This window comes from Astyanax mexicanus, chromosome 4 (genome assembly GCF_023375975.1).
Source record: "Astyanax mexicanus isolate ESR-SI-001 chromosome 4, AstMex3_surface, whole genome shotgun sequence".
Taxonomy (NCBI): Eukaryota; Metazoa; Chordata; class Actinopteri; order Characiformes; family Acestrorhamphidae; genus Astyanax; species Astyanax mexicanus.
This window is the reverse complement of record NC_064411.1, coordinates 719434-734224: the sequence shown is the minus strand read 5'-3', so window position 1 is coordinate 734224 and position 14791 is coordinate 719434. Positions and strand designations below refer to the sequence as shown.

Sequence of the window (14791 nt, the reverse complement as noted above, 5' to 3'; positions counted from 1 at the left end):
CACCTTATCTAGGAAGAGTTTAATACATAGTTTCTATAAAGTATTTTATATTTCACACCCCCTCTCCTCAGCTCCCTGTAAGCCTGTGAACATCTCTGTGGATCAGCAGTGCAGCTCTAACTCGGCCGTGGTGCGCTGGGGGTCCTCTGAAACTGCTCTGAGCTATAGCGTGACCGCTCTGGACTCGCTGGGGGGAAATGTCACGTGCAGCTCTGTCAGCAGCAGCTGTGTACTAACCGGCCTGAGCTGCGGCCGCAAGTACAACGTTACTGTCGTCAGCCGCAACAGCCAGTGTGTGAGCGAAGTGAGCAGCTCCGTGGAGCTCAGCACAGGTATATAAATGTACTTTATCCTGACTTACAGTGTATTACACTGCAGTGGTGCCATCCTATTACAGCACCAAGATGGAGTTCAGTCAGCTCTTTAGCTCCACCCAATCTTTAGGCTAGGTTTTTGATTGTATGTAACTGTCCCGTGTATCTTCTTTCTACAGCTCCGTGTAACACGACGGTGTTGTCCTTCACTGGGAACTGCAGCAGCAACAGTGGCAAGATTTCCTGGGCCAGTGCCGCTGGTGCCACAGTCTACAACACCAGAGTGATGGCAGGGAATGTACAGGTCACTTCCTGTTCGACTGCTGACACTTCCTGTGTGGTATCGTTGGGCTGTGGGCAGAGCTACTCGGCTGTGGTGGTGGCCTCTTCAGGCATCTGCAACAGCTCTGATTCCCCCAGCTTTCAGTTCCGCTCCGGTAAGAGACGCCCCAGTACCCACAACTCTCTGAGAGACAGTTACAGGATTTCACTCTCAAATACTCTGGTTTTGTCCCTTATCCAACTTCCAACCCAGCACCAAGAGTGTGAGACAGAATACACTGTGGAGATCGTAATTTTAACTCAATAACATTCACTCTGTGGATTGTTTAACACTGAGATTTCTAGTATAACTCTCAGATACTGTTTTTACCATTAGGGATTTTACTGTGTAATTACCTACACCCTAAACTCCTCTACAGCACCACACAGCACCACAGCTTTCATAACAACCCTTTAACTCCGGTCTCTGTGTTCCCATCAGCCCCCTGTCTGCCACAGAATGTATCTGCAGCCCTGGACTGTGCCGCTAACCTGCTGACAGTGCAGTGGCAGGGTACGTCCACCACCGATCTCTACACTGCAGTGGCCACCAGCAGCAGTGGTCAGCAAGCTTCCTGCAACATCTCATCCACTACATCCTGCTCCATCTCAGGCCTTCACTGCGGCCAGACCTACAACATCAGTGTGGTCAGCTCTTCCAGCAACTGCAGCACCTTACAAGTCTCCGGCGGCCATGTCCAATCAGGTGAGAGGAGGTTTATATCTCTTCACTCGTGATCCTCCTGCCTCTGTAGAGGGTTTGTAGAGGTTTGCCACCTGGTTAGACAATCAAATGTGAGAATATCGCAGAGCTAGCAAAAAAAAATTTGGAAAACACATTCCCCTGCATCTCCTTCTAATCACTGGGCCGTGGCAGCACCTGACATCCCAGATCAAATACAAATTGGCAGTGCCCAATAGAACCCTCAGGAGCAGAGTAGCACTGCCAGGAAGCATGGGGAATGGTTTGTGGCAGGGAAGGGCAGAAGGTTGCCTAGTGCCCTACAAGGCCAGCAAAAGAGCAGGCCTACCCCAAGGAAGGGGGCATTAAGATATACCCACTCTGTAGCCCTAGCACTACCTTTAGTCTTGGTGTGGGGTAACTCTCTCAAGGCAGTTCCTGCCTACTTCATAGGCTCTATTTAAGTAGCTTAAGCAGAGGCTTACATTAGCCCCTGTCTTCCACCTACCTGAAAGCAATTTTGATGTGGGAAATTGAAAGCTCTTGGCCCTCAAGATTGCTCTAATGTCGGCAATGTCTTGAGAGGGTTAAACATCCATTTTTGGTCTGGACAAATCACAAGACCTGTCATACATTCGCAGCGCCAAATGATTGAACCCCAGACAGGCTAGGTGAACCCTGTATTAAGACACCCTGAAGGGAGTCCTGTTGATAGGCTTTATTTACCAACTGTGATCCGGAACATGCCAGCCCGTTCATAGGACAATAAGGTGGCACTCACACTCATGAATTTATCCAAAGGCGGTTTTGGTGGCCTAACCTGGATAAAGAAGTCCATCAGTTTGTGGAAGCCCAGGACTATGCTACAAGGTCTTGTGAATCATATTTCCATCGTCCCAACTGTCCATGGACCTTATCGCTGCATTGCGAGTATCATGAAGCAGCTTTGAAATCTTAGTCACAATGCACAAATTTTCCAAAGCAGCCAGGTTTATGTGTCTACCAAAGCTCCTTTCAGCATTGGAGACTGTCCATCATGGGATTATGGGATTTCCACTTATGTGGTCTTGGACAAGGGTCAACAGCTTTCCAGCAACTTTTTGTGGGTATTCTCTGATTCACTGAGAGTTACTGACAGCCTGTAGGCACTCCTCACTGCCTCACATGTCACCCTTTAAGTTCCAGTTTGGACACCTTCCACCCATGTTCCCAGATCAAGAAGCCACTTATTTGGTGCCCTCAGCCACTAACAAGGTGCAATGCTGTTAGCTAACATTGCGACTTTTTCATCCCACTCTGGTGGATCAGTCAGCTGTCCACAAGACTACTGCATATAAGAGACAGAGGTTGGGTCTATTATTTTGCCCTAATCAATGAGAGTGGCTGGCTGTCAAGGACATACACCTTAGATTTGGCCAAAGGAAATAAGCTCCTTGGTATGTTAGGTAATTTAAGGTGGTGCCAAGGGTTAATCTAGTCTCTTATCAACTACAGCTACCTTCATCCTGGAAAGTGAACCCAACCTTTCTTGAATCTAGACTGGAATCCTATGTGTGTTCCCAGGTCCCAGGCTGCAGATTCTCCAAAGTATCACAATTATAGTCTTTCACGTTTACTGTATGTAGAATTAACTCATGCCACCCCCCTCTCCTCAGCTCCCTGTAGGCCTGTGAACATCTCTGTGGATCAGCAGTGCAGCTCTAACTCGGCCGTGGTGCGCTGGGGGTCCTCTGAAACTGCTCTGAGCTACAGCGTGACCGCTCTGGACTCGCTGGGGGGAAATGTCACGTGCAGCTCTGTCAGCAGCAGCTGTGTACTAACCGGCCTGAGCTGCGGCCGCAAGTACAACGTTACTGTCGTCAGCCGCAACAGCCAGTGTGTGAGCGAAGTGAGCAGCTCCGTGGAGCTCAGCACAGGTATATACATTTACCTTATCCTGACTTACAGTGTATTACACTGCAGTGGTGCCATCCTATTACAGAACCAAGATGGAGTTCAGTCAGCTCTTTAGCTCCACCCAATCTTTAGGCTACACCCTAAACTCCTCTACAGCACCACACAGCACCACAGCTTTCATAACAACCCTTTAACTCCGGTCTCTGTGTTCCCATCAGCCCCCTGTCTGCCACAGAATGTATCTGCAGCCCTGGACTGTGCCGCTAACCTGCTGACAGTGCAGTGGCAGGGTACGTCCACCACCGATCTCTACACTGCAGTGGCCACCAGCAGCAGTGGTCAGCAAGCTTCCTGCAACATCTCATCCACTACATCCTGCTCCATCTCAGGCCTTCACTGCGGCCAGACCTACAACATCAGTGTGGTCAGCTCTTCCAGCAACTGCAGCACCTTACAAGTCTCCGGCGGCCAGGTCCAATCAGGTGAGAGGAGGTTTATATCAGGACCAATGAACGGCAAATTCATTGCTTGTCTGTTCTGTTCAGCAAATGTTCTTTACAGAGGTATATTGGTCAGTGTAACCAGGGCTACCTTCTATTGGGTATCCAGCAACATTACCATATTTTTTGCACTGTGCACCTAAAATTCTTTTCAGTAAAGCTACTCCACTGAAGTACAGTTCTCCAACATTATGATCATTAGTCGCTAACCATACTAGCCATTCGGCCGTTCAAAGGTGAGTATTATCGGTCTGTAGCCTGCTTCTAACCCCGGCTAGCACTGCTGGAGTAGCATTAGCATTACCCGCTAAGTCTGCTAGCCATTCGGCCATTCAGAGGTGAGTATATCGGACTGTAGTCTGTGTGATTACCGTGTTAAAACAAGCTACGTGGGATGAACCGCTAGCTAATATTGGCCTGCTTTGCTTTACCAAAACACTTAGGGTTCCTCAGTGTTAACTCATCCCTCCCCCTCTCCTCAGCTCCCTGTAAGCCTGTGAACATCTCTGTGGATCAGCAGTGCAGCTCTAACTCGGCCGTGGTGCGCTGGGGGTCCTCTGAAACTGCTCTGAGCTACAGCGTGACCGCTCTGGACTCACTGGGGGGAAATGTCACGTGCAGCTCTGTCAGCAGCAGCTGTGTACTAACCGGCCTGAGCTGCGGCCGCAAGTACAACGTTACTGTCGTCAGCCGCAACAGCCAGTGTGTGAGCGAAGTGAGCAGCTCCGTGGAGCTCAGCACAGGTATATAAATGTACTTTATCCTGACTTAAAGTGTATTACACTGCAGTGGTGCCATCCTATTACAGAATCAAGATGGAGTTCAGTCAGCTCTTTAGCTCCACCCAATCTTTAGGCTAGGTTTTTGATTGTATGTAACTGTCCCGTGTATCTTCTTTCTACAGCTCCGTGTAACACGACGGTGTTGTCCTTCACTGGGAACTGCAGCAGCAACAGTGGCAAGATTTCCTGGGCCAGTGCCGCTGGTGCCACAGTCTACAACACCAGAGTGATGGCAGGGAATGTACAGGTCACTTCCTGCTCGACTGCTGACACTTCCTGTGTGGTATCGTTGGGCTGTGGGCAGAGCTACTCGGCTGTGGTGGTGGCCTCTTCAGGCATCTGCAACAGCTCTGATTCCCCCAGCTTTCAGTTCCGCTCCGGTAAGAGACGCCCCAGTACCCACAACTCTCTGAGAGACAGTTACAGGATTTCAATCTAAAATACTCTGGTTTTCGTCCCTTATCCAACTTCCAATCTAACACCAAGAGTGTGAGACAGAATACACTGTGGAGATCGTAATTTTAACTCAATAACATCCACTCTGTGGATTGTTTAACACTGAGATTTCTAGTATAACTCTCAGATACTGTTTTTAACATTAGGGATTTTACCTCTACAGCACCACAGCTTTCATAACAACCCTTTAACTCCGGTCTCTGTGTTCCTGTCAGCCCCCTGTCTGCCACAGAATGTATCTGCAGCCCTGGACTGTGCCGCTAACCTGCTGGCAGTGCAGTGGCAGGGTACGTCCACCACCGATCTCTACACTGCAGTGGCCACCAGCAGCAGTGGTCAGCAAGCTTCCTGCAACATCTCATCCACTACATCCTGCTCCATCTCAGGCCTTCACTGCGGCCAGACCTACAACATCAGTGTGGTCAGCTCTTCCAGCAACTGCAGCACCTTACAAGTCTCCGGCGGCCAGGTCCAATCAGGTGAGATGAGATTTATATCAGGACCAATGAACGGCAAATTCATTGCTTGTCTGTTCTGTTCAGCAAATGTTCTTTACAGAGGTATATAGGTCAGTGTAACCAGGGCTACCTTCTATTGGGTATCCAGCAACATTACCATATTTTTTGCACTGTGCACCTAAAATTCTTTTCAGTAAAGCTACTCCACTGAAGTACAGTTCTCCAACATTATGATCATTAGTCGCTAACCATACTAGCCATTCGGCCGTTCAAAGGTGAGTATTATCGGTCTGTAGCCTGCTTCTAACCCCGGCTAGCACCGCTGGAGTAGCATTAGCATTACCCGCTAAGTCTGCTAGCCATTCGGCCATTCAGAGGTGAGTATATCGGACTGTAGTCTGTGTGATTACCGTGTTAAAACAAGCTACGTGGGATGAACCGCTAGCTAATATTGGCCTGCTTTGCTTTACCAAAACACTTAGGGTTCCTCAGTGTTAACTCATCCCTCCCCCTCTCCTCAGCTCCCTGTAAGCCTGTGAACATCTCTGTGGATCAGCAGTGCAGCTCTAACTCGGCCGTGGTGCGCTGGGGGTCCTCTGAAACTGCTCTGAGCTACAGCGTGACCGCTCTGGACTCGCTGGGGGGAAATGTCACGTGCAGCTCTGTCAGCAGCAGCTGTGTACTAACCGGCCTGAGCTGCAGCCGCAAGTACAACGTTACTGTCGTCAGCCGCAACAGCCAGTGTGTGAGCGAAGTGAGCAGCTCCGTGGAGCTCAGCACAGGTATCTCCCCCTCACAGACCCTTTCACACTGGATACACGGGTATCTCCCCCTCACAGACCCTTTCACACTGGATACACGGGTATCTCCCCCTCACAGTCCCTTTCACACTGGATAGCCCGTCTAGCTAACCTACACTGTAGGTTTACTGTTTTTGTCTACTAAATATTTCCATGTATATTTTTCTTAGGAAAATAACCTTAAAATGATTACCTTAAAAAGAATCAACCTCACCAAAACATCCAGTCAACCTCACCAAAACATCCAGTCAACCTCACCAAAACATCCAGTCAACCTCACCAAAACATCCAACTAACTACACTAAAATATCCAGCCACCTCAACAAAACATCTATTCAACCTCACCAAAACATCCAGTCAACCTCACCAAAACATCCAGCCAAACTCACCAAAACATCCAGTCAACCTCACCAGAACATTCAGCCACCTCACCAAAACACCTAATCAACCTCACTAAAACATCCAGTCAACCTCACCAAAATATCCAGTCAACCTCACCAAAACATCTAACTAATCACACCAAAACATCCAGTCTACTTCACCAAAACATCCACCCAAACTCACCAAAACATCCAGTCTACCTCACCAAAACACCTAATCAACCTCACTAAAACATCCAGTCAACTTTACCAAAACATCCAGACAACCTCACCAAAACATCCAGTCATCCTCACCAAAACATCCAGTCAACCTCACCAAAACATCCAATCATCCTCACCAAAACACCTATTCAACCTCACCAAAAACATCCAACTAACTACGCCAAAACATCCAACTAACTCCACCAAAACACCTATTCAACCTCACCAAAAACATCCAACTAACTACACCAAACACCTATTCAACTTCATCAAAACATCCAACTAACTACACCAAAACATCCAACTAACTACACCAAAAACATCCAACTAACTACACTAAAACATCCAGCCACCTCACCAAAACACCTATTCAACTTCACCAAAACATCCAACTAACTACACCAAAACATCCAGCCCCCTCATAAAAACATCCAGTCAACCTCACCAAAACATCCAACTAACTACAATAAATATATACAGCCACCTCAACAAAACATCTATTCAACCTCACCAAAACATCCAACTAACTACACCAAAAATTCCAACAAACTACACCAAAACACCTATTCAACCTTCTCCAAAACATCCAACTAACTACACCAAAACATCCAACTAACTACACCAAAACATCCAGCATTCAAACCAACAATTTTTGCATTTTTTGCAGATATAAACTCTTTGTGCCACTGACATATTTAAAATAACAAAAATGACGTTTTTGTAAAGTTACAAAAACAAATTCTAAAATATTTAATTTTATAGTTTCCATAGCATTACCAGGTAAATGTCTAATGCGAGTTGTGGGGTAGAGAAACTTAAAGCCATTCCTACTGTTTAATTAGTGCACACACCTTCTTCATTTGGGTCCAGGATTAAGAGAGTACTCTGGGGGACAATTTAATCAATTAATTTAAAACAAATCATACAAATGTATTCTCTCCTCTCATCTTCCCTCACTCTCTCTTCTTCCTGCCCAGCTCCCTGCTCTCCCACTCATGTATCGGCCAGTCTTAACTGCACGTCCAACTCCGTCTCTGTGTGGTGGGACACAGTACCGGGTGTCTCGTGGTATTTCGTGAATGCAGTGGGCAGCGGCGGCTACAACTCGTCCTGCAGCAGCTCCGGCCCACAGTGCTCCGTCACAGGCCTGCAGTGTGGTCAGGACTACAGCGTCACGGTCTCGGCTCAGAACAACGGCTGCTCCAGCCCTGCCAGCCAGAACATCACACTCAGCGCAGGTACCACAGCCATGCTGTTACCACACAGAGATCACTGCACAGAGATCACTGCACAGAGATCACTGCACAGGGACATGCACTGGAAAGCTCATACACTGTAACAAACAGCTTATGGGGTTAGAAAAATATAACACAATATTACCTACAGCAGGGGTCGGCAATTTAGTTTGATATTTTCCAAGCCATTATGTGGCCACAAAAAAAAAAAAATCTGTTTTGTAAAATGTAGTGTAATGGGATGGAGTGCTACAGTAGACTAGTAGCTCTCCAGCCCAGAGGGTTGTTGAACCCAATTGCAAAACAGTTGATATCAAAGCAGGTAAACCCAAAAACAGATTATAAGGCGCATTAAATGACACTAGAAGGAATGCCTACTTGAAATGAACAGGGGTGTTTCCGTGTTTCCCTTCTAATTCAGCAGCTCTCGCTGCTGGAGGCACCTTAGTAAACAAAACTGTAATTCTTAAAAAAAACATTTCCTTTTAAAGACAAACAAGAGCTAGGTGTTAATCTACACAGGTTTCTATCCTGAAAAACTGTTCATTTGGGTGAATAAAATGCTTCTGTTTATTTACTGCAAACTTAGAATTCCAGTATTTTATCCAAAGATGAGCTCTAGCCACAGTGATCAGCGCTAGCCAGTTGCAGTTAGTGCTACACGATATCAGGACACTGAGGAACCCTGAGTCTTCTGGGAAGCCAGGGTGCTAGCAGCTGTCGGTTTGTCCCATGTAGCTTGTTTTAAACCAGGGGAGTCAAAACTTTTTTTGTTGGGGGCCAGAAGGAGAAATATATTTGAAGTCACGGGCCACAGACTCTGTAATAAAACAAATAATGAAATATACCACTTTAAATAATACATTTTCCTGATTATTTCATTTACACACCATTTTACTTGACTAACTATCTTTATCTTTGACAGTGTTGTGTAAACTAAGATTTTTCAAATTGATGTTTCATTTCATGATGTCTCTTAATATAAAACTCCTTAATTACGGCAACTTTTAGACTCTTTGCCCCGTTTTTCTGCGCTAGAAATGCGCACTCTCTCCGCTTTTAGACTCTTTGCCCCGTTTTTCTGCGCTAGAAATGCGCACTCTCTCTGCTTTTAGACTCTTTGGCCCGTTTTTCTGTGCTAGAAATGCGCACTCTCTCCGCTTTTAGACTCTTTGGCCCGTTTTTCTGTGCTAGAAATGCGCACTCTCTCCGCTTTTAGACTCTTTGCCCCGTTTTTCTGCGCTAGAAATGCGCACTCTCTCTGCTTTTAGACTCTTTGGCCCGTTTTTCTGTGCTAGAAATGCGCACTCTCTCCGCTTTTAGACTCTTTGGCCCGTTTTTCTGCGCTAGAAATGCGCACTCTCTCCGCTTTTAGACTCTTTACCCCGTTTTTCTACGCTAGAAATGCGCACTCTCTCCACTTTTAGACTCTTTACCCCGTTTTTCTGCGCTAGAAATGCGCACTCTCTCCGCTTTTAGACTCTTTGGCCCCGTTTTTCTGCGCTAGAAATGTGCACCCTCTCTGTTTTTAGACTCTTTGGCCCGTTTTTCTGCGCTAGAAATGCGCACTCTCTCCTCTTTTAGACTCTTTGGCCCGTTTCTGACACCTAGCGTTTAAACTTTGAATCTCACATTATAAAAACCTGCTTAACAGCGGGACAACTTTCATTCTATTTCTAAAATACCTCGTGGGCCGCTCCAAAAAAGGAAAAGGGCCCCAAATGTCCCGCGGGCCGTAGTTTGGACACCCCTGATTTAAACAGTCCGATATACTCACCTCTGAACGGAGAAAGAGCTAGCTCTTAGCACGGTTAGCAGCTAATGCTAATACCGCTGCAGTCAGTCTCGGTGCTTGCTTATAATGGCTTTACTGCTGGATTTTAAGACAAACTGTTGATTTACTGAATACCCTATGGCAAGCAGCAAATAAATCATGCCAGGAACCAGTAGCAAAGATGAACTTTTTTGTGTAATTTATTAAAAAGAACTAAAGGGGCGCCGAGTGGTCCAGCAGTCTAAAGCGCTGCCACTATGAGCGGGAGGTCGCAGGTTCGAACCCCCAAACATGCAGCTTTGCCATCAAGCTGCCGGCGATCAGAGGGAGCAAAATTGGCCCTGCTCCCTCGGGGTGGGTACAGGAGATGGCGCTCTTTCCCCGCATCACTCCTATGGTGATGTCTGCAAAACAGGGCGTCTGTGAGCTGATGTATCAGAACCGAGTCGCTGCGCTTTCCTCCGAGCGCGCTGGCTGCTCGGCAATGCTGCAGAACTTAACTATACCTTATTTTTGTCTGTCTGTCTGTCTGTCTGCTCAAATGAGGTAATATTTGTCTCTCATGATGTGGCATAAACTACTCAAATAAAGAGAGTGCAAATTGTCGAAAGTCAACTGTGAGTTGCTTTTTACAGTGTGTTGTGTATTTAATTTAGTCTGATTTTGATTTGATCTCTACGAGATAAATCATCCTTGTTTTCTACATTAAGTGTTGATTTTTTTTTTTTTAGTAGGTCTATATACGCCATATTGTTGAAACATGAACAAACCTTTTAAATATTGTTGTTATATTCCAGCTCCCTGCCCCAGCACTAATCTTCAGGCCTCACTGGACTGTAGCTCCAGTTCTGCACTTATCTCCTGGACGCCTGGCAACGGGACACAGTATTCCAACGTAACGATTCAGACGCTCCAGCTGCCCCAGCTTCTCTTCTGCGGTTCTAACGGATCGTCCTGTAACATCAGCGCCCTGCCCTGTGGACAGAGCTACACAGTCACTGCTACAGGATACAGACAGTCCTGCTCCACCCCCTCTATTGCCTCAGTCTTACTGAACACAGGTACTGAACCACAGTACAGGCAGAAACTCATATATATGTAATTATATACAGTATAAATGTGTATAATATATAGTTTGCTGAGAAGGGCTTTTCTATTTCCAGACTGAGCTCTGGCTATGGAGAGCTGTGGTGTTGATGGGATGCCGTGACATGCAGGCAGTTAGACAGTCACTCCACTGTAGAGCTGTGAGACCATGTTAATTTCTGTGTACACAAAAAGAACACGAGTATACTTACTCTGTATTTTTGTAGTACAATTTTACAGCTCTCGACCGGCCCTACGGTCTAACTGATGATCATCAAATGTGAAGAGGTCACAAGTTGGAATCCCATCAACGACATCAACGAGCTCCCCATTTTTAAAAACCTCCCAGTCTGAAAGGTGCCATATGATAGGAGAAGTTCTTAAATAATGTATTTGAGGGGAGGAGCCACAGACTAAATATGTTTCTTATGCAGAACATAAAATGATTCTTGTCTCTGCATGTTCAGCAATTAAGAATATTAAGTTCACTTAATATTTCTAATATTGTCTCCATACTGAGTCGACGTAAAGCTTGAGCTGCGTGTTGTGGTAAAATATATCACGATTTTGTAAATAATTGTAGAAAACCTAAATGTATATTTGAAACAGTACATTTTACAATGAACAAACCTAATTACCTAATTAGTACGCATTAATAAACGTATTGTAAACTATTTATGAACCCTTTATAAAGGCAGTCTTATTTTAAAGTGGTACCAAGTTGAAGTTAAAGTTAATGACAGTACTACTTGTTGTCCTCAGCTCCCTGCGTTCCTCAGAATGTGCAGTCCCAGCTACTCACCTGTCAGTCAGGTAACCTGAGCGTTTCCTGGCAGCCCAGCGCCGGAGCTCTGAGTTACCGTGCAGAAGCCGTGACGCTGCCGGGGCATCTCCTCAGCTGCGACTCTAACAGCACGTCCTGCGTGATCTCCGCCCTCAGCTGCGGACAGTCCTACGACGTCAGCGTGGTCGGCGTCGGTGACGGCTGCAACAGCTCGCACAGCACCGCTACGATAGCTCGAGGAGGTACGGAGCCCACACTCTTACCTTCAAAATGCCTCCGAACTTAAGAAAATCCATCAATCCAGTCGCCAGTAACCCTCATTTATATCCAACCAGTGTCTGAAATAATTTGAGGCAGAAAAAAACAAAAAAACAATTAACGCTTTATTAAAAGCGTATTATTGGCCGCTCCACCAAGTCCCGCCTACTACCTCCTGATAGAGCGAAGCCTACTGGACACGACAATATGTAAATGAGCTCTGTCAGCCAACCAGGTGCCAAGTTCTGCCAGCTGAAAGGCGAGCTGGGGGCTGGTCGGCCACAGACTCTGACTGCCAGAGAGTTCCCACTAGGCAGAAAGAGCTCTGTTCAAGAGAAACCGTGATTTTCTGATGTTCTGTTTCTATAGGAGTAAAACTCACAAAAACACCCTCTTTACAGCAAAGAGTTATAAAAGTGGTAGTTTTTATTCTAATAAAGTTAGAATAAGTCCTTTGGAGGAAGAAAGGACCATACCAGGTTCAGAGCTCTACAGTATGACACCAGTGGGAGGCAGCAGTTTATGATTTTATATGATGATTGTAAACACATTATAGCAAAATGTAGAGCTGCCAAAACACCTCATCCATATAAATAGTTCATTTTATGTGTCATAAAATAAAAAATAAAAATAGAAAATCTGAAAAGCGCCTTAAATTTTTCCTCGTTTTTTACCATACGTTGGCCATTACATGTTGAATTGAATAATTAAAGTGTCTTAAATGAATTGTGTAAAGGCTTCTAAATAATATTAATTCATAAAATTGCCTGTGAATTATTTAATAATATATATATATATATATAAGTATGTAATTTCAGGCGGAAATTGGTAAAAATAGGCTTGGAGCTTAAGAGGTTAATAGTACTGCTGAGCTGAGCGAAACGATATCATTTTTGGCGGGGGGGACAAATCCACCTGTTTCTAATATTATATCCCCCCCCCCCCCGGTTCCTACGCCAATGGATATACTCACCTCTGAATGGCGAAAGAGCTAGCGCATAGCGCGGTTAGTGGCTAATGCTTCTCCAGCAGTGCTAGCCAGGGTTAGCAGCAGGCAACAGGTCGAAAAAACAATTAAAAACAGTACTATACAATATTATAAACTGTCATACAATACAGATCTAGATCATTTTATGTCCACTCTGCAGGACATAAACGGACTGGACGAAACGTACTGGAAATAAACTGTTTTTGTCTCTCCGTGTCCACACAGCTCCCTGTCCCCCCAGCTCCGTCTCTGCTGTGGTCCACTGCACCAACAACACTGCAGCCGTGTCATGGACCAGTCTGGGATTTGTGGGTTCTGTGTACATCGCTACAGCCGTCTCCAGCACAGGCTCCATCACAGGAGCGCAGTGTAACAGCACAGGCTCCTGCTGTGCTCTCACAGGCCTGCAGTGTGGCACCCAGTACAACGTCACAGTCACCGCCACTAAAGACAACTGCACCAGTCTGCCCAGTGCTGCGTACTCCTTCACCACAGGTCAGGATACCAGAAACTACATCACACAACACAGCCTGCTGATATCCCATACAACACTGTCTATAAATGTTGTGTCTATAAGACTCTCTGAACATGTTTATAACTCATTATACACATAATACATTCAAAAAATACTATAGTGCATAAAATGCTTATAATGCATTATAAGCTGTGTTCATACATTAACGCAAAGAAACTCTGTCGCAGCTTGCTTAGTGCATTATTGACTGGCAAAAGCTACTGCTAAGCTACTGAGCCGTGTTTTAATTCATATTTTTAAAACATGCATGAATTAAACTCTTCGTGAATATTATAATAACCTATAGTCATTAATAATTTATTATAACATGTCAGGTAAAGTTAATAGATGATAGAATGATGGATGGGTGGATGGATGGATTGATGATGGATAGATGATAGATTGATGGGTGGGTGGATGGATTGTAGATGATTAGATGATGGATAAATGATAGATGGATGAATAGATGGGTGGGTGGATGGATGGATGCATGGATAGATTGATGATAGATGATAGATAGAAGGGTAAATGTGTGGATGAATGATCAATGGATGATAGAGGATGAATGATAGATAGATAATGGATGAAAAATGATAGATGGATGGATAGATGATGGGTAGGTGGGTGGATAGATAATAAATAATAGATAGATGTTGGATGAATGATACATGGATGAATAGATGGATAGGTGATCGATGGATGGATGGATAGATGTATAGATAGATTGATGATAGATGATAGAAGGGTAAATGTGTGGATGAATGATAGATTGATGGGTGGGTGGATGGATTATAGATGATCAGATAATGGATAAATAATAGATGGATGAATAGATGGATAGGTGATGGATGGATGGATGGATGATAGATAGAGAGATAGATAGATAGATGGGTGAATGTGTGGATGAATGATAGAGGATGGATGATAGATAGATAATGGATGAAAAATGATAGATGGATGGATAGATGGGTGGATAGATAATAAATAATGGATAGATGATGGATATTTGATGGATAGATGAAGGATAGATAGGTGGTAGATGGATAGACGATAGATGAATAGATGAATAGATGACTGATAGAGGATAGATGAATAAATAAATGATGAATTAATGGATGAATGAATGAATAAATGAATGGGTGGATGGATGGATGGATGGATGGATGGATGGATGGATGGATAGATGGATGGATAGATTGATGATGGATACATAATAGATGGATAAATAGATAGAAAGATGATAGAAGTTATAAAGATGGATGGATGGATTAATTGATGATGGATGATAGATTGATGGGTGGGTGGATGGATTATAGATGATTAGATGGTGGATAAAAGATAGATAGATAGATAGATAGATAG

General features: G+C 44.9%; 1 protein-coding gene across 14 annotated transcripts in view; it reads left to right on the top strand.

Annotated features, from left to right (window-relative positions):
- LOC103036209 (G surface protein, allelic form 156-like) overlaps window positions 1–14791 on the top strand; it is a 70231-nt gene that overhangs the window by 31792 nt on the left and 23648 nt on the right. The window contains exons 17-27 of one of the 14 annotated variants that reach the window (XM_049476525.1): window positions 72–332; window positions 494–751; window positions 3432–3695; window positions 4196–4456; window positions 4618–4875; window positions 5167–5430; window positions 5931–6191; window positions 7768–8028; window positions 10597–10860; window positions 11648–11911; window positions 13141–13410. In XM_049476525.1, coding sequence (XP_049332482.1) covers window positions 72–332; window positions 494–751; window positions 3432–3695; window positions 4196–4456; window positions 4618–4875; window positions 5167–5430; window positions 5931–6191; window positions 7768–8028; window positions 10597–10860; window positions 11648–11911; window positions 13141–13410 — 2886 coding nt within the window. Of the gene's footprint in view, window positions 1–71; window positions 333–493; window positions 752–2972; window positions 3234–3431; window positions 3696–4195; window positions 4457–4617; window positions 4876–5166; window positions 5431–5930; window positions 6192–7767; window positions 8029–10596; window positions 10861–11647; window positions 11912–13140; window positions 13411–14791 lie in introns of all 14 variants that reach the window. The other 13 variants (XM_049476526.1, XM_049476527.1, XM_049476528.1 and 10 more) reach the window with 13 other exon arrangements.